The following is a 22998-nucleotide window of genomic DNA, read 5'->3' on the forward strand; positions in this document are numbered from 1 at the left end:
TTATGGCTGAATGAGTCCCCGTGCACACATGAATGGTGAAAATAAGGACAGCTGGAACCTGGACCTTGTCATTTCCCATGCTGAACGTGCTGCCTCCCCATCTATAAACCCACGGGGTGGCCCCAACATAAATTAAGGGCAGTGATGTAAAACCACAGCAGGGAGTTAGAAGTAGCATAGGCGTGAGAAGCGTTGGTGTCTGCCTTATGAAAAGCGAGATCCAGGCCCCTCCTGGGGTGAGCGTTACAGAGCAGAATGCCCGATTTGGGGGGCGGTGGTTTGGCAGCAGAAGGGACACAGTCCCTGGGAGGTTCCCCTTGCAGAGATCTCCTGGGTCTGTGTTTGTACACACAGTGTACCACCACCTGCCAGGAAAGAACCTACTTAATACTAAAACCAAAGGGAGAAGAGTCCAAGGGGAATAAAGGACTGGCGAGGTGGGAGGCAGGGCAGTGTCTGCAGCCAGCACAGCCCTGGGTAAGACCCGGGCCACTTGTTCTCGTCTGTGCCAGCATACACCATCTTTTCCCTCAAGACAGTGTGCACTGCCCGTTAAATGGCAGAGCCTGGGCTTCAAACCTGGGTCACCCTGGCTCCAGGTTCAGTAGCTTCTGCCCTGCCGAGATGAGTGATTCTTGATAGGAACAAGTCTCCAAGCCATGTAGGGTGTTGTCGATGAGTGTCAACTCCCTCATTTAGGGGAAGCACACCCTCGGTGACTTCCTAGGAAAGGGTGATGGGAGCTTGACCTCTGGAGTGCTTACGTGTCAGGAAATACCTTTATTCCCACACCTGATTGATAGCCTGGTGGGACATAAAGTCCGTGATGGAAAATCAACAATGTTGCTCCATGTGGAGTGGGGTCTGGAGTGGGGTTTTGCTGTTGAGAATGAATCAGGCCAGTCTGATTTCTGTTCCTTTGTCTAGGATAGGATATATTTTTCTCTCTGGAAGCTTTTTCAGGTTCTTTATCACAGGTGCTCTGGAATTTCACAGAGTGTGCTTCCCTGTGGGTCTTTCTCGTTGCTTGTGTTGGGACCTGCGTTCAGGGGACCTGTGTGTCTGCAGACATGTGATCTTCAGGTCTGGGACATAATCTTTGTGCTTTTTTGTTTTGTTTTTTTGTGAGATGGAATCTCACTATGTCACCCAGGCTAGAGTGCAGTGGTAGCGATCTCGGCTCACTGCAATCTCTGCCTCCTGGGTTCAAGTGATTCTCCTGCCCCAGCCTCCTGAGTAGCTGGGATTACAGGTGCCTGCCACCACACCCAGCTAATTTTTGTATTTTTTAGTAGAGACGGGGTTTCGCCATGTTGGCCAGTCTGGTCTTGAACTCCTGACCTCAAATGATCTCCCTTTCTCGGCCTCCCAAAGTGCTGGGATTACAGGCGTGAGCCACTGTGCCTGGCCTAGTCTTAGGTTTCTTTTTCAGAGCATCTTGGTTTTGTTTTGAGTCCTCACTTGACTTGACTTCTTGTGATTCCTGACACATCCAATACTGAGCCTCTGGGGCTACAGCTGGTGGGTGGCCCCCTTCCTGCCCCCCTGGACCCCTCCACCTCCCCCAGGCACTCTGTGTTGAACCCCTTCCTTGCCAAAGGCAAGTGTGTGACCTCCACTCTATCTGCTTGCTGGGCCCTCAAAGCTGAGCTGTTGCTTTCTATCTCATCTCTTGACATTTTTATTCCTTTTTAATTATTTGCTTCTTGGAAGTATGATAGTTCTACCACATTTCAGGGTTTTAGAAATCTCAAATGCCTTTTGTTTCATTTTAAATGTGTTGAGTGGGTAATGCATGCCTATGTTTCAAAATTCACACAGCCTAAAAAACATGGACAGTGACAAGTTTTGATTCTATCTTTGTTCCTCATCTACCTCCTCCTCATTTATAGGTAACCATTTTTAGTAGTTTCTTGTGTACTATTCTTCCACAGTTTCTTTATGTAAATACAAGCAATTGTGAGTATATTTTTATATATACATATATATGTGTTGATTTTATGTATTTTCTCCCCTCCCCCTGATTTAAGTAAAAGTACTATTTGCTGTGTTGCACCTGGCTTTTTTTTTTTTTCCCTGAAAATCTATCTTGGAAATCTTTTCATGTCCTCATTTCTAGACAGCTTCTCCATCTTCTTTTATAAATGTAAATGCACTAAATAAATATAACAATTTATTAAATACTCTGTAGATGGACGTTGGACCAATTCATTCTTCTACTATTACAAATGTTGCTGTCGGCTGGGTGTAGTGGCTCACGCCTGTAATCCCAGCACTTTGGGAGGCTGAGGCAGGCAGATCATTTGAGGTCAGGAGTTCAAGACCAGCCTGGCCAACGTGATGAAACCCTGTCTCTACTAAAAATACAAAAATCAGCCAGGCGTGGTGGCATCTGCCTGTAGTCCCAGCTACTAGGAGGGCTGAGGCAGGAGAATTGCTTGAACCCAGAGGTGGAGATTGCAATGAGCCAAGATTGCACCACTGCACTCCAGCCTGGGTGACAGAGCGAGACTCTTTCTCAATTAAAAACACACACACACACACACACAAAAAAATATTGCTGTCATAACCCTTTAGATAATGTCATTTTCTAGATATGGAAGTTTATTGGTGGGATAAATTCTCAGAATTGGAATAGCTGTGTCTGTGTTGTAACAAGCATGAACAAGATGTCCTGCACAAAGGGTCATAGCAGTTTGCACTCTGATAAGAGTAAGAGAGCACCTGGTTCTCTGTAGCCTTTCCAGTAGAGTGTGCAATCACACTTTTGGATTTTTGCCAATCTAATAGGAGGAAAATGGTATCTCAGTGTAAGTTGAATATTTAGCGTCTTAATAGTGTGAGCTTGAGCATCTTTTTGTATGTTTGAGTCATTGTGGTTCCTTTCCTGTAAACTGTCTATCCGTGTCCTTGACTGTTTTTCAAATAAATTATTAGTCTTTTTCCCATCAATTTCTAGATGCTCTAATTCTTAATGGACTATGAGATTCACCTCTTTTCTGTAATATAAATTGCAAGTATTCGTTCCCTGTGTAACATCTGTCAGTTGGCTATTCCTGTGGAAATTTTTTGCCATGCAGAAAGTTTTTATTTTTGCTTTTCTAGGTAAAATTGTCAATCATTTGGATTTTGAGTCATGATTAGAAAGCCTTTTTCACTCTAAGATTAAAAAGTGTTTCTCTTGAGTTTTCTACTTGGTTTTAGCTTATTACATTTAAATCCTTGATTTGGAGTTTCTTAATGTTCTTGAGAGAAAGAGGTCCAACTTTATCCCCCCGGAGTTGCCAATTTGTCCCAAGATCACTACTCATGGAAAAGCCAGATTTATTCCTTGAGATGCCATCTGCCATATTAGATATTAATTTTTTTTTTTTTTTTTGAGATGGAGTCTCACTCTGTTACCCAGGCTGGAGTGCAATGGCACGATATCGGCTCACTGAAACCTCTGCCTCCCGGGTTCTAGCAATTATCCTGTCTCAGCCTCCTGAGTAACTGGGACTACAGGCGCGTACCATCATACCCAGCTAATTTTTTGTACTTTTAGTAGAGACGAGGTTTCACTGTGTTAGCCAGGCTGATCTTGAACTCCTGACCTCGTGATCTGCCTGCCTTGGCCTCCCAAAGGGCTGGGATTAGAGGCGTGAGTCTCCGTGGCCAGCCCGGGATTTTTATGACTAGAACTAAAATATGTAAGAGGCTTCTCATATTGTAGGCCCCAACAATTGGTAGCTTTCAAGTTGCCGTATACTTTTACATAAATGCTGTCACACCATAGATGTATTTTTTGTTTTTAGTGGATTTTTGTTTGCCATTTTACATATCAAAATAAACTTAAAAGATGTTAAATGAAATAAAATATTATGATGAGGCACTTGACTAAATGGCAAAATGAAACACTGGGTTCCATCATGACCTCCTGGTGTGCACATCTATTTACATATGTGCGTATGTGTGTTTATGTGTACATACATAGATTAAGACAAAACAGAATTTCATGACACGATAATTACATTTGCTACATGTGATATACCTTAGTCCATTCTGTTCCGGAATAACATATTAATTAATTTTAAAAATGCTTTGGCTGGGCGTGGTGGCTCACGCCTGTAATCCCAGCACTTCGGGAGGCCAAGACGGGCGGATCACTAGGTCAGGAGATCGAGACCATCCTGGCTAATACAGTGAAACCCCGTCTCTACTAAAAATACAAAAAAATTAGCCAGGCGTGTTGGCGGGCGCCTGTAGTCCCAGCTACTTGGGAGGCTGAGGCAGGAGAATGGAGTGAACCCAGGAGGCAGAGCTTGCAGTGAGCTGAGATCGTGGCACTGCACTCCAGCCTGGGCAACAGAGCGAGACTCCGTCTCAAAAAAAAAAAAAAAAAAAAAAGCTTTAAAATATTTTATTTTTTATTTATTAAACATTTTTTTAAGTGCACTGATTACCAGTGTCCTGATGGGCTGATGACTGGCAGTTTGGAAGACACTGAACTAGAAAGAAATCCAGGATCTTTGCTCATTAATTCATTGCACAAATATCTATTAAGTACCCGTTCTGTGCCAGACCCTGCACTAGGTCCTGGAGCTTCAGTAATGAACAAGACAAATACGAGACCTGCCCTCATGGGGCTTCAGTCTCACTTTGGGGACAGACAATAAAAGGATGCTTATCGTTTTAGCACTTTCACTACCTGGCATTTTGAAAGGGCGACTGATCGACTGATTGACTGTGTCTGTGATAGATAATAAGGCCTCTCCAAGGATGTCACAGGTAGGCTCAGAGCTAAGGATGAGATACAACTAGCTATGTGAATAATGGGAGGAATCGCATTATGAGCAGAGCCCGTAGCACGTGCAAAGGCCCTGAGGCAGAAAGCGTTCAGTGTGTTTAAGACATGATGAGAGCCTGGATGAAGTGCGGCCGTCTGGGGCTAAGTGACGAAGGGTGGGGCTGGAGAAGTGGGCAGGACACTCTAGGCCATGGATGGGAGTTTGCATTTTTTCCAAAGGGATGATAAATCATTTAAAGGTTCTAAGCAGAGGAGTGAAGACATAATCTAGTGTACAAATCAAACTAGTTGCTCTGCTGTATGGAGAATATGTAGAAGGGATCTAGAGTGGAAGTTGGAATTCCAGTTCGGAGGGTGCTTCAGGGGCTGAGTGAGAGACGCCATTGGCTGAGATGCTGGTGTTGACAATCAAGATATTCGAGACATATTTTGAAAGTAGAATCAATAGGTCTGGCTTTTGGACTAGGTGTGGAGTGGAAGGAAAAGCAAGAGCAAAGACGAACTCCTAGGTGGCTGGCTTGGATTACTGTGGAGGTCAGCAAACTGTGGCCCACGGGCCGGATCCAATCTAGGGCCTGTTTGTTGTTGTTTTTGTTTGAGATGGAGTCTTACTCTGTTGCCGGGGCTGGAGTGCAGTGGCACGATCTCAGCTCACTGCAACCTCTGCCTCCTGGGTTCAAGCGATTCTCCTGCCTCAGCCTCCCAAGTAGCTGGGATTACAGGCGCCCACCACTACGCCCAGCTAATTTTTTGTATTTTTAGTAGAGATGGGGTTTCACTATGTTGGCCAGGCTGGCCTTCAACTCCTGACCTTGTGATTTGCCCACCTTGGCCTCCCAAAGTGCTGGGATTACAGGCGTGAGCCACTGTGCCCAGCCGGTTTTTTTTTTTTTTTTTACTTTATTAATAATTTATGGGTTAAAAACGGTTTTTACAATTTTAAAAGTGGGAGAAAGGCATGCAGAACGTGTGTCAGAGAACATATGTGGCCATATGTGACCTGCAAAGCCTCAATATTTGTCATCTGGTCCCTTACGGGAGAAGTTTGCAAACCTCCGGATTACTGGGTTATGCTGTCATTTGCTGACACGTAGAGGGCAAGGAAAAGGATATGTTGTTGTGGTTGTTTGAGAAGTGGTGAGAATATGTATGAACTTTCCTTAGATGTTTGACTTCAGTTCTTAGAAAGAGGTATGCCATGAGCCCAATTGTGATTCTCGTCTTCACTTTTATTGCATACGTAATCAGAGATAAGCATTTTGAAGCTTCTCAGAAGAAATGGGGTGAATGCTGACATTATTGTTTGGCTACCTGACTTGGGAGCTCCCTTTTATCAGAGATTTTGCCTGAGGAAGGGGTAGAATATTCAACTTACAATAACAGTACTCTTGGCCGGGCGCGGTGGCTCACGCCTGTAATCCCAACACTTTGGGAGGCCGAGGTGGGTGGATCACCTTAGGTCAAGAGTTCAAGACCAGTCTGGCCAACATGGTGAAACCCCATCTCTAATAAAAATACAAATATTAGCCGGGTGTGGTGGCAGGCACCTGTAATCCCAGCTACCCAGGAGGCTGAGGCAGGAGAATTGCTAGAACCTGGGGGAGGGAGGTTGCCGTGAGCCGAGAAGGTGCCACTTCACTCCAGCCTGGGTAAAAGAGCGAAATTCTGTCTCCAAAATAAATAAATAAATAAACAAAAATAAAAATAATAACAGCACTTGTTATCAGTAAGAATCCGTGGGTATAACCTATTGATCTTTTCTGATTCCAGAAAAGTTCGTTTCTGGCCAAAAATGGACTGGTTTTTTTTTTTTTTTTTTTCTCATTCTGGTTTAAACGTACCGCTTTTTCAGCTCTGCCAGTGGGAAATGTCTTCCTACCTTTTGGGGCTCCAGTAACTGAGACTTGGGGTTGGGACCTTTGCAGCCTACTGCCGGAACTCTCTGGATGGCCAGTGGTACAGTTACGATGACAGCACGGTGGAACCGCTTCGAGAAGATGAGGTCAACACCAGAGGGGCTTATATCCTCTTCTATCAGAAGCGGAACAGCATCCCTCCCTGGTCAGCCAGCAGCTCCATGAGAGGTAGGTGCTGCTGCTCATGACAGGAGGGGGTGTGGTGAAGTCACTTAAAGAACTGGGAAGAGGCTCAGCAGGACCAGGAGAGGTTGGCAAGGATCTGAAAGAGGAAGCCCGGGCTGCTGCTGTAGAATCTGAGCAGCACAGACTAGTTGTTCATTTGCCAGGGTGTGGGATGGATAGATGATAATTCAGGAAAGGGGAAAAGGATAATTATTTGTATTCAGGGCAGGTGACACTTGGCAGTGTGGAATTCCATATTCCTAGTCTCATATCACAGCAGGTTTTATTAGGTGTGTGTAATATAAACTGATGTCAGTCCTGTTGGAAAGGCAGGGCAGTTATATAGGATCCTGGACTTTTCTAGGAAAGGTAGCTTTTTTTTTTTTTTTTTTTTTTTTTGAGAGGGAGTCTCGCTCTGTCACCAGGCTGGAGTGCAGCGGCATGATCTTGGCTCACTGCAACCTCCGCCTCCCGGGTTCAAGCAATTCTCCTGCCTCAGCCTCCCAAGTAGCTGGAACTACAGGCACATGCCACCACCATGCTCGGCTAATTTTTTTTTAGTAGAGACAGGGTTTCACCATGTTGGCCAGGATAGTCTCGATCTCTTGACCTCTTGATCCAGCCACCTCAGCCTCTCAAAGGGAGCTGTTTAAACCTGCTGCACTCCAGAAATTCGTTTATTAGACAGCCTCAAACTTGCTTGGAACTGGAGAAAGAAAGTGCCAAAGCTGACCCTTTCGTGTGATTTGTTTCATGCTGCAAACCAACTGTCCTTATCTTTGGGACAAGAGAGCATTAAAAAAAAAAAAAATTAAGCAGATTTTCTCCTAACAGTTATCAGAAAATGGCCAAATAAATCCAAGAGTCCTCAGCAGGTCTAAGTCAATCCTAACGCAAGTCCAGCTTCCATTTATAGAAGGAGATATTGAAAAAAGAAGTAAAAACCTGTCCTATTAGAGAAAAGAAGGTTTTCTAACTGTCCAGTGTAATAAAGACAATGTGGCCGGGCGCGGTGGCTCAAGCCTGTAATCCCAGCGCTTTGGGAGGCCGAGACGGGTGGATCACGAGGTCAGGAGATCGAGACCATCCTGGCTAACACGGTGAAACCCCGTCTCTACTAAAAAAATACAAAAAACTAGCCGGGCGAGGTGGCGGGCGCCTGTAGTCCCAGCTACTCAGGAGGCTGAGGCAGGAGAATGGCGTAAACCCGGGAGGTGGAGCTTGCAGTGAGCTGAGATCCGGCCACTGCACCCCAGCCTGGGCGACAGAGCAAGACTCCGTCTCAAAAAAAAAAAAAAAAAGACAATGTATCTCTGTGGTGCAAAAGGTCCTTACTGCCCGTTGTAAAAGATTTGGTTTCCCTAAACTTGGGATACACTCCTATAACATGACTTATTACCTGTTGAACTCTGTGTACTGGGGCCCTGGTACTGGTAATAAAATACTGTTACTCTGCCTCTGGCTACAGCTCTGAGTAATACAGTCCTTTGACTCTGGAAAAGAAACAAAAAACATATTTAGGATGCCAAAGCTGGTGACAAGGAATTTCATGGAAAGCATTTCAAAGCTTGTCAACGTATTTTCCTTTGCTGCTGCTGTTGTTGTTGTTTTGTTTTTTATTTTTTGAGATGGAGTTTCACTCTTGTTGCCCAGGCTGGAGTGCAGTAGCGCGATCTTGGCTCACTTCAACCTCCGCCTCCCAGGTTTACATGATCCTCCTGCCTCAGCCTCCTGAGTAACTGGGATTACAGGCGCCCGCCACCACACCCGGCTAATTTTTTGTATGTTTCGTAGAGATGGGATTTCATCATGTAGGTCAGGCTGGTCTCGAACTCCTGACCTCAGGTGATCCGCTCGTCTAGGCCTTCGTAAGTGCTGGGATTACAGGCGTGAGCCACTGCGCCCCGGCCCATACTTTCCTTTTGTGCTCAAATGCCTCTCCCTAAACTTGTAAGCTTCGTCACATGGGTACCCAATCACAGGTTTCCCCCCTCGTCATTGACTGGTTTCTGCAGTTCTGCTCTGGTTCTGTAGTTCTGGGGCTGAAGGATGGGGCCGGAATGGGGATCTGGCTGTGAAGCGCTCCCCTAGAACTCTGAAGGTCTAGGGTTGGGCTCAGCCTCCCTCTCTGTGTTTCCTCCACAGGCTCTACCAGCTCCTCCCTGTCCGATCACTGGCTCCTACGGCTCGGGAGCTACGCTGGCAGCACAAGGGGAAGCCTGCTGTCCTGGAGCTCTGCCCCCTGCCCCTCCCTGCCGCAGGTTCCCGACTCTCCCATCTTCACCAACAGCCTCTGCAACCAGGAAAAGGGTACGTTGGTTACGTGTGCTTGGTTTATTTTCATTTCCTGTAACGTCCATTGTTATTGCTCTGTATGAAAGCCCTGTCACTTCATAGCCTCGAATGGAAAGCGTCCATCATTACGAGAGGTTTGTTCATCCCTTAAATGGGATCTTCTACGACCTGCCCTTCCTTGCCCGCTTCTCCCCATCCTCTACCCTCCAGCCACAGGTACCTTTGCTCTGCCCCTGTGTAGCTTACTGTTATAAATAAGTAAACCTGGGAACATGGTACTTAAAGAAGGAAGAATGGCAAAGAGAATCAGGGAAGAGGGTATCCAGGCCCGGGGTGGAGGAGGGAGGGTGCACAGGGTCCTGGAGATAGGGTGGGTGGGGAATATCTTTCTAGGGGATAACAAGAGCAGAGCCCTGAGTGAGACACAGTGACTTATATAGAAGCCTAGGGGTTTGTTCCAGGAGAGGAACCCTCCAGGGTGAAGGCTGGGAGTGAGCACTGGATGTGTGAGGGACTGAAGAAACCAGAGCTGTGGCCGAAGCAGAGACATGCAGGAGTAGAGAGAGCAGGAGTGGACAGAGGCCATGTCTGAACCTACCTTTCTGAGCTTGAGGTATAAAGTTTGAACTCTTCTAAGTGTAGTGGATAGCGAGTGGAGATGTGTGTTTTTTGTTTTGTTTTTTTAATGCTTCTGTTTTAGTCATTGTTTTTAAAAAATTGGCACATAATAACTGTACATATATATGGGGTACATGTGATACTTTGATACATGCGTACAATGTGTAATGGCCAAAGTAGGGTATTTACAATATCCATCACCTCAAACACCATTTCTTTGTGCCGGCAACATTTCAAATCTCTTCTAGCTATTTATATTAACTGTGGTCACCTTCCCGTGCTATGAAACATAAGAACTTATTTTATCTAACTGTGTATTTGTACTTTTTTTTTTTTTTTTTTTTTTTTTTTTGAGACAGAGTCTCACTCTGTCGCACAAGCTGGAGTCCAGTGGCGCAATCTCGGCTCACTGCAACCTCTGCCTCCTGGGTTCAAGCGATTCTCCTGCCTTAGCCTCCAGCTGGGATTACAGGCACCTGCCACTACGTCTGGCTAATTTTTGTACTTTTCATAGAGACGGGGTTTCATCATGTTGGTCAGGCTGATCTCACACTCCTGACTTCCCGTGATCTGCCCGCCTCCGCCTCCCAAAGTGCTGGGATTACAGGCATGAGCCACCGCACCTGGCCTGTTTGTATCTATTAACCCACCTCTCTCATCCACCCCCATTCCCAGCCTCTGGCAACCATCATTATACTCCATACCTCCATAAAATGGACTTTTTTAGCTTGCTGGAGAGTTCTGAGCAGGAAAGTGGCTGATCTGATTCCTAGTTTTTAGAGAGTCTACTCTGGCTACTGTGTGGAGAATACATCACAGGGAGGCAAGAGTGGGGACGTAGAAAGGTCATTCAGGAGACTAACATGGTTATATCCAGGTGGGAGACAGTGGTGGTTTGAACTAGCATGTTAGGTAAGAGATGGTCAAACTGGATATATTTTGAAGCTAGAGCTGCTAGGATTTGCCAATGTGGGGTGTGCGGTGTGAAGGAAACAGAAGAGTCAAGGATAACTCCTTGCTTAGGGTCTAAATAACGAGGGGAAGAGCTGCACAGTTAAAGAGATGGGAGAAAGTTGGGTAGGAACAGTTCATTTTGGAGGGAAGTCAAGGTTTTTTGACATAGTAATTTTGAGAATCCTGGAAGACATCAGTCCCCAGCCTTTTTGGCACCAGGGACCAGTTTCATGGAAGACAATTTTTGCACCAACTCGGGGTGAGGATGGTTTGGGATGAAACTGTTCCACCTCAGATCATCAGGCATGAGATTCTCATATGGCGCCTGCAACCTGCATCCCTCATGTGCGCAATTCACAATAGGCTTCGTGTTCCCATGAGAATCTAATACCCCCGCTGATCTGACAGGAGGCGGAGCTCAGGCGGTAATGCGAGTGATGGGGAGCAGCTTTAAATACAGATGAAGCGGCCGGGCGCGATGGCTCACGCCTGTAATCCCAGCACTTTGGGAGGCCGAGGCGGGCGGATCATGAGGTCAGGAGATCAAGACCATCCTGGCTAACACAGTGAAACCCCGTCTCTACTAAAAATACAAAACAATTAGCCAGGCGTGGTGGCGGGCGCCTGTAGTCCCAGCTACTCGGGAGGCTGAGGCAGGAGAATGGCGTGAACCCGGGAGGTGGAGCTTGCAGTGAGCTGAGATTGCGCCACTGCACTCCAGCCTGGGCGACGGAGCAAGACTCCGTCTCAAAAAATAAATAAATAAATAAATAAGTACAGATGAAGCTTTGCTCACTTGCCCACCACTCACTTCCTGCTCGCTGGCCCGGTTCCTAACAGGCCGTGGATCACTACTTGTCCACAGCCCAGGGGTTCAGGGGTTGGGGGACCCTGCTAAGACATCATCACATCAACGTGATAACTGGGGAGTGGAGAGAAATATTTGAGAGTCATCAGCACATGGATGGAACGGTGCTGGCTGAGCTCCCCTGGGGAAATAGTACAGCTAGAAAAGAATGAAGGCTGGGCACAGTGGCTCACGCCTGTAATCCCAGCACTTTGGGAGGCCGAGGTGGGCAGATCGTAGGGTCAGGAGTTTGAGACCAGCCTGACCAACATGGTGAAACCCTGTCTGTATTAAAAATACAAAAAAATTAGCTGGGCATGGTGGCAGGTGCCTATAATCCCAGCTACTCAGGAGGCTGAGGCAGGGGAATCACGTGAACCTGGGAGGTGGAGGTTGCAGTGAGCTGAGATCGTGCCACTGCACTCCAGCCTGGGCAACAGAGCAAGACTCCATCTCAAAAAAAAAAAAAAAAAAAATGAAGACCCGAGACCAAACCTGGGGGCTCTCCAACATCTAAGGGTTGAGCAGCCAAGAAAAGAACTGAGAAGGAGCAGCCAGTGAGGGGAAGAAAACCAGGTGAGCGTGGTTGACAGATGCAAAAAAAAAAAAAAAAAAAAAAAAGAATCTTAAGGAAGCATCCAACTGTGCTGAATGCTGTTGAAAGGCTGAGAAAGGTGAGGATGGGTAGAGTCCATCAGGCTGGTAGCTCTCTGGTGACTCCTCCCTCCGGCAGAAGCTCCAGGAGCATCTGCTGTGGCTGGAGAGAAGGAAGGCCTTCCTGCAGCAGGTGGCCCAGAGGCTGGGGTGGAGGCAGTGGCAGTGCGTGCACACCCCACCAGGCAAGGTGACTGAAGGAAGGCAGGCTGACAGCTCAGTAGGAGATAGTAGAGATGCATTTAGATGATCAGGTCTCCAGGGAGACGTTGATGACAGCGCTGGGAACAAGGGGAGAGCCACAGAAACAAAGTCCTTAAGGCTGAGCATTGTCAGATCACACCTGGAATCCCAGCATTTTGAGAGGCCAAGGTGGGAGGATCAGGATCGCTTGAGTCCAAGAGTTCAAGACTAACCCGGGCAACATAGTGAGACCCCCCATCTCTATAAAAAGTTAGCCAGGCGTGGTGGCATGTGCCTGTTGTCCCAGCTCCTCCAGAGGCTGAGGTGGGAGGATCTCTTGAGCTTGGGAAGTTAGGGTTAAAGTGAGCTGTGAGCACACCACTGCACTCCGGCCTGGGTGACACAGCGAGAGTTTGTCTCAAAAACACAAACAAAAAAACCAGCGTTACTATATGAGAACTGTATGTCTGTGTATGTGTGTTTGTGCCTGTGTGTATGTCTGTGTCTTTGTGTGTGTCTCTCTGTGTGTGTCTGTGTGTGTGTGTCTTTGGGTGTGTGTGTGTGTCCCTGTGTATGTGTCTATGTGTGTGTTTGTGTCTTGTGTGTGTCTCTATGTATGTGTCCGTGTGTGTGTCTGTGTGTCTGTGTGTGTGTCTCCGTGTGTCTATGTGTGTGTGTCTGTGTGTGTCTGTGTGTATCTGTATATCTGTGTGTGTGTCTCTGTGGGTCTATGTATCTGTGTATATGTGTCTGTGTGTGTCTCTGTGTGTGTGTCTGTGTGTGTGTGTGTCTGTGTATCTGTGTGTGTGTCTGTGTCTCTGTGTGTGTGTCTGTGTGTGTGTCTGTGTGTGTGTGTGTCTGTGTATCTGTGTGTGTGTCTGTGTGTGTGTGTGTGTCTCTGTGTGTGTGTCTGTGTGTGTGTCTGTGTGTCTGTGTGTGTGTGTATCTGTGTGTGTGTCTGTGTGTGTGTATCTGTGTGTGTGTGTCTGTGTGTGTGTGTGTCTCTGTGTGTCTGTGTGTGTGTGTGTCTGTGTATCTGTGTGTGTGTGTGTGTGTGTGTCTCTGTGTGTGTGTCTGTGTGTGTGTGTGTCTGTGTATCTGTGTGTGTGTGTCTGTGTGTGTGTGTCTGTGTATCTGTGTGTGTGTGTCTGTGTGTGTGTGTGTCTGTGTGTCTGTGTGTGTGTGTGTGTGTGTGTCTGTGTGTGTGTGTGTCTGTGTGTGTGTCTGTGTATCTGTGTGTGTATGTGTGTGTGTCTGTGTGTCTGTGTGTGTGTGTGTCTGTGTGTGTGTGTGTCTGTGTGTCTGTGTGTGTGTGTGTGTGTGTCTGTGTGTCTGTGTGTGTGTCTGTGTGTCTGTGTGTGTGTGTGTGTGTCTGTGTGTGTGTGTGTCTGTGTGTGTGTGTCTGTGTTTGCGTCTCTGTGTGTGTCTGTGTGTGTGTCTCCGTGTGTATATGTCTGTGTATGTGACAGTGTGTACGTGTGTGTTTTTGTGTGTATTGTTTGTACCTGTGTGTGTGTGTCTGTGTGTCTGTGTGTCTTTGTGTGTGTGTGTGTGTGTGATCTTTATTTAGCCTTTGTGTTCCTTCAGCCAGAAAGTGGTAACATGTTCAAATTATTTTTTTAGTTCCTTATTTCTTGTTAGGTCCTAACTTCTTTTTTTAAATACAATTTTAATAGAAGTATTATATATAGTTGTGATTAGTATACTTTACATATCGCATACAATTATATATAATATATAAGTATATGTAAGTAAAGTATATTAATCCTTCATTACTTAAAGTATATTAAGTACACATCTGATAAATTTTCATAAAATGAACATCCTCATGTACCAGATTAAAAAACAGAATGTTCTAGCACCTTGCTCCTGTGTATCTCTCTCAATCATACTGTTTTAAATAAAAAACAGCTTGCAGATACATAGTTCTCTGCACAGAAATTTACTTATGAGAGAGAGCGAACTGTTGTCTGTTGACGATTGTCAATAAAAAAGCAAACACAGGGGTGTGGAGAAGAGGGCTTGCAGGGTGAGGTGGGGGAGCCATGTCCTCCTTTCTGCAGATTCATCCATGGGCTGGAGTCTGTTGTGGAGGCTAGCCTCGTGGTCTGACCTGGAGAAATCTGGCCTGGTCACCAAGGGGAGCACCCTGAGTTGTTACAGATTTATGATTTCTTGAGTTATTTATGGATTCTCCAAAAATCCAATGCAAGTTTCGTCATGAAGCCATCTGCAACGTCTGCTGCTTGACAAATCTCATCGTCTCCCTTATTAAAGTTTCTTATATTGAGCCGGGTGCGGTGGCTCACACCTGTAATCCCAGCACTTTGGGAGACCGAGGCAGGTGGATCACCTGAGGTCAGGAGTTTGAGACCAGCCTGACCAACATGGTGAAACCCCGTCTCTAGTAAAAATACAAAAGCTAGCTGGACGTGGTGGCACGCGCCTGTAATCTGAGCTACTCTGGAGGCTGAGGCAGGAGAATCACTTGAACCCAGTAGGCGGAGTTTGCAATGAGCCAAGATCGTGCCACTGTACTCCAGCCTGAGCAACAGAGCGAGACTCCTTCTCAAAAAACAAAAAATGATAATAATTTAAAAAGTCCTTACGTTGTAAGAATAGTTGACATTTTGTATTGTGGTTAGGTTTCGCAGCTGTTTCTGGTTTGCAGCCATTACCAGTAGTCCTGCTACGAACATTTTTGATCATGTCCTTGGTGTCCACACCTCTGCATTTCTGTTGGGTGTATGCCTAGGAGTGGAATTGCTTGGGCACAGTGTGTGTGTGTGTGTGTGTGTGTGTGTGTGTATCCATCAGCTGCTTATTTCTTTATACTTTATGTCATCATTGTATCCAAGTACCCAGTGCAATACAGCAGGTCCTTAAATAGTGTCATTTTGTTCAATGCTCATTTCGCTATAATGTTGATGAGAAAAAATAGTTGATTCCTGGCCGGGACTACTGGAGAATGCAGTTTGCTCACTCTCCCCATGTCTGCGTGGGTTTTCTCCGGGTGCTCCAGTTTCCTCCCACATCCTAAAGATGGACCGTCAGGTGATCTGATTGTCTGCACGGTCTCAGTGTGAGTGTGAGCCTCCCTGAAATGGGAGGGGGCCTGTCCAGGACTGGTTCCTGCCATTCATGACCCTGAGCTGGAATAAGTGGGCAAATCATTATCTTACTCGTTACTTTTCTTAAATGTATGTATAGCTCACTTTTTTTTTTTTTGAGATGGAGTCTTGTTCTGTCGCCAGGCTGAAGTGCAATGGCGTGATCTCGGCTCACTGCAACTTCCACCTCCCAGGTTCAAGCAATTCTCCTGCCTCAGACTCCCGACTAGCTGGGACTACAGGCGCGCACCACCACATCCGGCTGATTTTTGTATTTTTAGTAGAGACGGGGTTTCACCATGTTGGCCAGGATGGTCTCGATCTCTTGATCTCATGATCTGCCCACCTCGGCCTCCCAAAGTGCTGGGATTACAGGGTGTGAGCCACTGCGCCTAGCCGTAGCTCACGTTTATTTCAATGTTTAATAGTAGAAGGGTTTGGGTCTTCATTTAGAAGTTTGGCGATGCTTTTGGGACCAGAAATATTCTGTAGGAGCTTAACTATTATTTATATCAATTAGTCTATGGGAAAATTGGTTTCGTTATATGTTGTTTTGATTCAAGTTCAAGTTATCAAGGGCCTATCAATGATGCTGCAAAGACTTACTGTACCAGGCGTGTACCAAACTCTGGTTACATATTTGTGAGTTGAATAGAGAGGATGATAGATCTTAAAGCTACAAGTGGTTTTAGATTCTCACTGAGTCCGCCCCTCTGGTTTACAGTGATTTGTGTGTCAGAGTTAGTTCATTCATTCCCCAGTGTGTGGTATTTGGGCTGCCAGAATTTCACGAGTAGACATGACACTCATAGTGTGTCTGTGCATCTTGGAGTTGTCTGATTTCCTTAGAATAATGTTTCTGGGCTGGGAGCAGTGGCTCACGCCTGTAATCCCAGCACTTTGGGAGGCCGAGGTGGGCAGATCATTTGAGGTTGGGAGTTCGAGACCAGCCTGATCAACATAGAGAAACCCCATCTCTACTAAAAATACAAAATTAGTTGGGCGTGGTGGTGCATGCCTGTAATCCCAGCTATTCAGGAGACTGAGGCAGGAGAATTGCTTGAACCCAGGAGGCAGAGGTTGCGGTGAGCCGAGATCGTGCCATTGTACTCCAGCCTGGGCAACAAGAGCAAATCTCCATTTCAAAAAAGAAAAAATCTGTTTCTGTGCAGGTATACTATTTCATGCAGTATGTTTTGACTTGTCCTGGCTGGACATTTCTTTTCCCCTTATATTTTCATGATTGTACATTTAAAATTGTGTCTATGGCCGGGTATGGTGGCGCATGCCTGTAATCCCAGCTACTCGGGAGGCTGAGGCAGGAGAATCACTTGAACCTGGGAGGTGGAGGTTGCAGTGAGCTGAGATCGCACCACTGCACTCTAGCCTGGGCAACAAGAGTGAAACTCCATGTAAAAAAAAGAAAAATAGTGTCTACAACAAAAAAGATGTTCTTTCTCAAGCTCATTCATCCCTGTCAGCACCACCTATGATAAGCTCAAAAATTCATCCCAGCTCTGTTTAACGGCAAAGTCCCTCAGGCCATTTCTCGGTTCTCCCAAGGAGAAATGTGCTCGACACCGTCCCAAGAGGAGGCGATTTCAAAGGATGGCCCAAGTTTTTCACATGCCATTCAGACAGGTGTCAGGTACACCTCTAGAAAAACTCCTCAGAGACCTCTGAGAGGGCTGGGGGAGGGATGGTAACTGTCCTGCAGACCCTGGCAGGCATTTTACTCACATTCACTAGTTCAGTCCTCAAAACCCTTGGGAGAGATGATCTTATAGCCCTACCAAGGGGAAATCTGAGACTCGGTGTGAAGCAGCCAGTTGCACCTGGTTGTAAAGCTCCCCCCTGGAAAGTGGTGGGACTGAAATGGACCCGTTCCCTCTGGGTGCCAGGTCTTGGCTGTCAGGCTTTTTAGACATACGTTCCAGACTAGAGTCGCTTTCACTTGGAGAGAGACTGCAAGCGCCTTGCTTCCTAAGAGAGCTTTTCCTCTTGGGGTTTGACTAACATGGTGACAGATTTTGAAACCTGTTTTAGAAGTTCTGAGATGCTTGAAAAATCCAGTGTTTGCTGGGCGTGGTAGTTCATGCCTGTAATCCCAGCACTTTGGGAGGCCGAGGCAGGTGGATCACCTGAGACTGGGAGTTTCAGACCAGCCCGGTCCACATAGCAAAACCTTGTCTCTACTAAAAATACAAAAATTAGCTGGGCATGATGGCACATGTGATCCCAGCTACTCAGGAGGGTGAGGCTGGAGGAGCACTTGAGCCCAAGAAGTGGAGGTTGGAGTGAGCCGAGATCCCATCACTGTGCTCCAGCCTGAGTGACAGAGTGAGACCCTGTCTCAAAAAAAAAAAGAAAGACTAGGAGGCCGAGGCAGGCGGATCACTTGAGATCAGAAGTTTCTCAATAGCTTGGCCAACGTGGTGAAACTGCATCTACTAAAAACGCAAAAATTAGTTGGGCATGGTGGCGCGTGCCTATAATCCCAGCCACCTGGGAGGCTGAGGCAGGAGAATCGCTTATATCTATGAGGTAGAGATTGCAGTGAGCCGAGATTGCGCCTCTGCACTGCTGCCTGGGCGACAGAGTGAGACTCCATCTCAAAAAAAAAAAAAAAAAAGACAAGAAAAAAAGAAAGAAAAAAAAGAAAAAGAAAAATCCAGCTTTTTTTTTTTTTTTTTTTAAACTAAACCTGGGCAAGATGAAAATCTAGCAAATCTAGCATATAAGTTTTCAAATAGTGGTGGGTAGCCCTTCTCCTTCCCACCGTCATGAGTTTGCAAATATGTAGGAGAGAGTGGGTTTTTTTTGTTGTTTTTTTGTTTTTGTTTGTTTTTGAGATGGAGTTTTGCTCTTGTTGCCCAGGCTGGAGTGCCATGGCGCAATCTCTGTTCACTGTAACCTCCACCTCCCAGGTTCAAGCAATTCTCCTGCCTCAGCCTCCCGAGTTGCTGGGATTACAGGCATGCACCACCATTTCTGGCTAATTTTGTATTTTTAGTAGAGATAGGGTTTCTCTATGTTGTTCAGGCTGGTCTTGAACTCCCGACCTCAGATGATCTGCCCACCTGGGCCTCCCAAAGTGCTGGGATTACAGGTGTGAGCCACCGCGCCCAGCTGGGTTTTTTTGACTGTCGAAATTAGTGGAGGTGGACTACTGGCATTTATTCCCCAGGTTGGGGGCAGGAATGCTAAGTGTCCTGCAATGCCCAGGAGCAGTCCCGCTCAGTAAAAAGTCACCACTGCAAAACACCAGCAGCTCTCTGTATAGAAATGCTGGTAGCCTGAGAACACCACCTTTCTGGTAGCCCTGGTTATGAACATCATAATAATGAAGGAATCTTAAATCAAAATGAATGGATCCAAGTATTTTGGAGACTGCAACTTATATAATTGAGGTGGGTGTAGGGGAAGGTTCTATAAGAAAAAGAACATAGAAACATCTTACTTTTGCAATTTTTATACAATCATGACCATGTAAAAAAAAATGGCTAGGGGTCCTTCCCAGAGACCCCCTCGTAATAAGGGGCCCTGAAAGTTAAGCTTTCATAGCTTCTCAGTATGGGCGCTTCTGATGATAAATTTCCTCTCTGGTTTTATTGGGCCTCAAAGGTTTTGGTTTTCTCTTTTTAAGCACTTTCCAGATAGTATTTCATTTCAGTTTTGATTTCTTCTTTGATCTAGAGGTTATCTGGAAGTCTCAACTATTTCGACTATTTTGGTCAACTTTATTCTTTGATTTTTGTGGGTTGTGATCCAAGAACGTGGTTTTCAAAAGTTATTCCCTTTTTCGAGTCAGACGTGCCGCAAGATCACATATTAGTCCCTTTTTGTGGTCAAGTACATGATTACTATTTTGTAAATGCTCTGTGCACATGCAAACTAATGTATATTGTCTATCTGAGGGATGTGAACTTTATGTCATAACTATTAAATGTACCTTCTCTGGGAATCCTGGCAGGAATGAAATATATTGAAACCTTCCTGTATAGCTGTATCTTTTTTTTTTTTTTTTGAGACTGAGTTTTGCTCTTGTTGCCCAGGCTGGAGTGCAATGGCCCGATCTAGGCTCACCACAATCTTTACCTCCCAGGTTCAAGCGATTCTCCTGCCTCAGCCTCCCCAGTAGCTGGGATTACAGGCGCCTGCCACCACACCCAGCTAATTTTTTTTTTTTTTTTTGTATTTTTAGTACAGACAGGGTTTCACCATGTTGGCCAAGCTGGTCTCAAACTCCTGACCTCAGGTGATCCACCTGCCTTGGCCTCCTACAGTGTTGGGATTACAGGCGTGAGCCACTGCACCCAGCCTAGCTGTATCTTTAATCAAGAAATCCTTGCGTTTTAATAATTTTCGCTTTATCTTGTTAGTTGCTTTGTTACTGTCTACGGGTTTATGACTATTAGATCTCTTTTATAAATTGTGCTTTTTATCATTATAATGTGGTTCTTTATCCCTGCTTAATGTTTTCAACCTTAAATTCTACTTTGTCCAAGTTTAATAATCCCACCCTTTTCTTCTTTCTTTTTGCCTTCTCTCTTTCCCATTTGCCTGCTATCATTTTTTGCCCCTCTCTTGGGCTTTACGAGCCTTTCTTTTTGAGTTAGTTTTAAGTGGTTTCTGGTCAACAGCCTGGTGCTGGGTTTTTTGTTTTCTTTTTACCAAAAATTCAGAGGCTGTCTTATAACTGGAGGCTTCAGTTCATGCCGACTTAATGTAACAGCTGCAAAACTTGATTTTGTTCATTTCATTTTTAAAGATTTTCTATGGCTGCTGCTGCTTTTCCTTTCCTTATTGTTGCTGATGTGAGCGTGTTGCTCTTTGTTTCCTGGTTCATTGGGAAGTTCTGCTGCTCAGGTCACAAAGTAGCAATTTGTTAATTGCTGCTTTCTCTGCCTCAGTATTTAGAAGCCAATTATTTCCTGCAAGGTGCTCTATTTCCCTACTGTCTTCTCTCCTTCCCCCCATAAGATGAGAAATATATATCTGTTGTCACTCTTTTCCCTGTCATTTCCCCCAAAATGAGAGCTTCGAAAGGCTTTCACATGCCCCCTCTGGTCCCTTTTGCAAACTCTTAGATTTTGCTGACAGGGCCTAGTACTTTCTACTCCAGACGGTTATCAGAACGCCCCTCGCAGCACTTAGCTTTACGTGACGCATTCTGGGCCGTCTGTCCTGCATATAGGGTGGTGGACGGTACCCGGATTGCAGGGTCCACTGTGCACCACTATTTTTCTCCTCTTTGTCACCCCCCCGTGTTGAGGTGGTAGGTCTGGTTCATTCGAGTGTGTGTGATATGTTCTCAAAATCTTTGCCCAGCTGCAAGTATTTCCTTTCACTTGGGAGTGAATGGCAGCTTGGCTGGTTGCACGACTCTTGGGTCGCCGTTATTTTCTCTCAGGCATCTGAAGCTGTTTTCCCACAGCCTCCCTGGCCCCAGGGTTGCAGGTGAGAAGCCCAGGCCTTTTTTTTTTTTTTTTTTTTTTTTTGGTTTATGGGAGAGTCATTTGTTTTTTCTGGTTGGAAGCTTTTTAAGATCCTCCCCTTGACCTTGGAGTTTAGAAATTCTCCCAGAATATGCCTAGGCACAGGTTTTTGTTCTTCAACCTTACCTAGAACTTGGGGGTGCCTTTTGTTCTGCAGACTCGGGCCTGTCTTTAGAGAAATGTCTTTTGGTTTTTGTTTAATGATTGTCTCTCCTGCTTTTGATGTTTTTGTGATTTGCTGTTGAGTCTCCTGGATCTGTCTTCTGAGTCTCCTGCCTTTTCCCTTGTAGTTCATTCCTTCCTCCCTTCCTCTCTCCCTCTCTCCCTCTTTCTCTCTCTTTTTCTCTCTTTCTCTCTTTCTTTCTTTTATCGAGATGGAGTCTCGCTCTGTGGCCCAGGCTGGAGGGCAGTGGTACAATCTTGGCTCACTGCAACCTCCCCCTCCTGGGTTCAAGCGATTTTCCGGCCTCAGCCTCATGAATAGCTGGGATTACAGGCGCGCGCCACCACACCCGGCTAATTTTTTGTGTTTTTAGTAGAGTCGGGGTTTTGTGTTTTTAGTAGAGATGGCGTTTCACCATGTTGGTCGGGCCGGTCTTGAACTCTGCTGCTCTGATCCAATTTGATAATTGCCACTTGGACCTCGTGATCCGCCCATCTCGGCCTCCCAAAGTGCTGGGATTACAGGCGAGAGCCACCGCACACGGCCTCCCTTGTAGTTTTTATCTCTTGGTCAGTCACGATTTTCAGTCCCTGTTTTTTCAGTATCTTCCTTGAGATGCAAGTTTATTGATCATTTTAAGCCATCGCGTTTCCTCTGGTGGCTCTGTTTCATCAGCGGCCTGCTCCAATGGTTCTGTTGATTCTTCTCGGACTGCCAGACCCCCTCATGCGTGTTGCTGTTTTCTTTTCTGCCCCACCCTCTCTTGCATGACAGTGGCTCTTGGAGTAATGAAAGGGGCAGTGGCTTTGGCTCTCAAGGGCTGGTGGTGTGACAGCCAGCCTTTTTCTTCCCTGCTTCATCCTGCTGGTTCAATATCGGAGGTGGAGAAGCTTCAACTCATCGGTGTAGCTTTCTTATGGGGACCAGAGGAAAGCTGGGGGGTAGGCTTGTCCCGGGTTGCACCCTGACCTCCATGCAGAAATGGTCATCAGGCTGTGAAGTAATTGTACATGGCTCAAGAAACATCATATGGGGCCCGGCACGGTGGCTCACACCTGTAATCCCAACACTTTGGGAGGCCAAGGCGGGTGGATCACTTGAGGTCATGAGTTCAAGACCAGCCTGGCCAACATGGTGAAACCCCATCTCTGCTAAAAATACAAAAATTAGCCACACGTGGTGGCGGGCACCTGTAATCCCAGCTACTGGGGAGGCTGAGGCAGGAGAATCACTTGAACCCGGGAGGTAGAGGTTGCAGTGAGCCAAGATCACACCACTGGACTCTAGCCTGGGGGACAAGAGCGAGACTCTATCTCAAAAAAAAAAAAAAAAAAAAAAAAGAGAGAGAGAGAAAAAAAGCAAAGAAGCATCGTATGGTATCATATATTCTTCCTGCTTTTGCCAAACCTCACAAAGACATGTGCATCATATTATTTTCCTTCAACTGTATCCCAAGTATTGAAGACAGTCCTTGCCACATAGTAGGTGCTTATTAAATATTTTTTGAAGGAGTAAGAAGGTGGATGTATGAAGCATGATGGAAGCCCTTGAAGAAACAGAAGGTACTCAACTAGGAAAAGTCTTGTTCTGTCGCGGGAGGGCAGGGGGGATGCTAAGCATGGCACCAAGAGGTCCCCAGCCCTGTTCGCAAAACACATGAGTTTGGATGGATGCGTATTTCGTTAGGCAAAAATAAAAAAGTCATGTAGAAATCAAGGTGGCCACCCAGGGAGAGGAACAGACGTGGCTGTTCTCAAAGCTGCACCTGCTGGCTCCAGAGCTGCGGTGTGGAGGGGATGTCGGGGGACT

At 46.1% G+C, this 22998-nt stretch overlaps 1 protein-coding gene across 4 annotated transcripts in view; it reads left to right on the plus strand.

Moving 5' to 3' along the window:
• The window catches only part of USP43 (ubiquitin specific peptidase 43), an 86775-nt gene that overhangs the window by 58550 nt on the left and 5227 nt on the right, over window positions 1–22998 (plus strand). For all 4 annotated transcript variants that reach the window (XM_028836011.2, XM_028836012.2, XM_015118592.3 and 1 more), the window contains exons 13-14: window positions 6712–6870; window positions 9013–9177. In XM_028836011.2, coding sequence (XP_028691844.2) covers window positions 6712–6870; window positions 9013–9177 — 324 coding nt within the window. The remainder of the gene's footprint in view (window positions 1–6711; window positions 6871–9012; window positions 9178–22998) is intronic.

This window comes from Macaca mulatta, chromosome 16, assembly GCF_049350105.2.
Source record: "Macaca mulatta isolate MMU2019108-1 chromosome 16, T2T-MMU8v2.0, whole genome shotgun sequence".
Lineage (NCBI taxonomy): Eukaryota > Metazoa > Chordata > Mammalia > Primates > Cercopithecidae > Macaca > Macaca mulatta.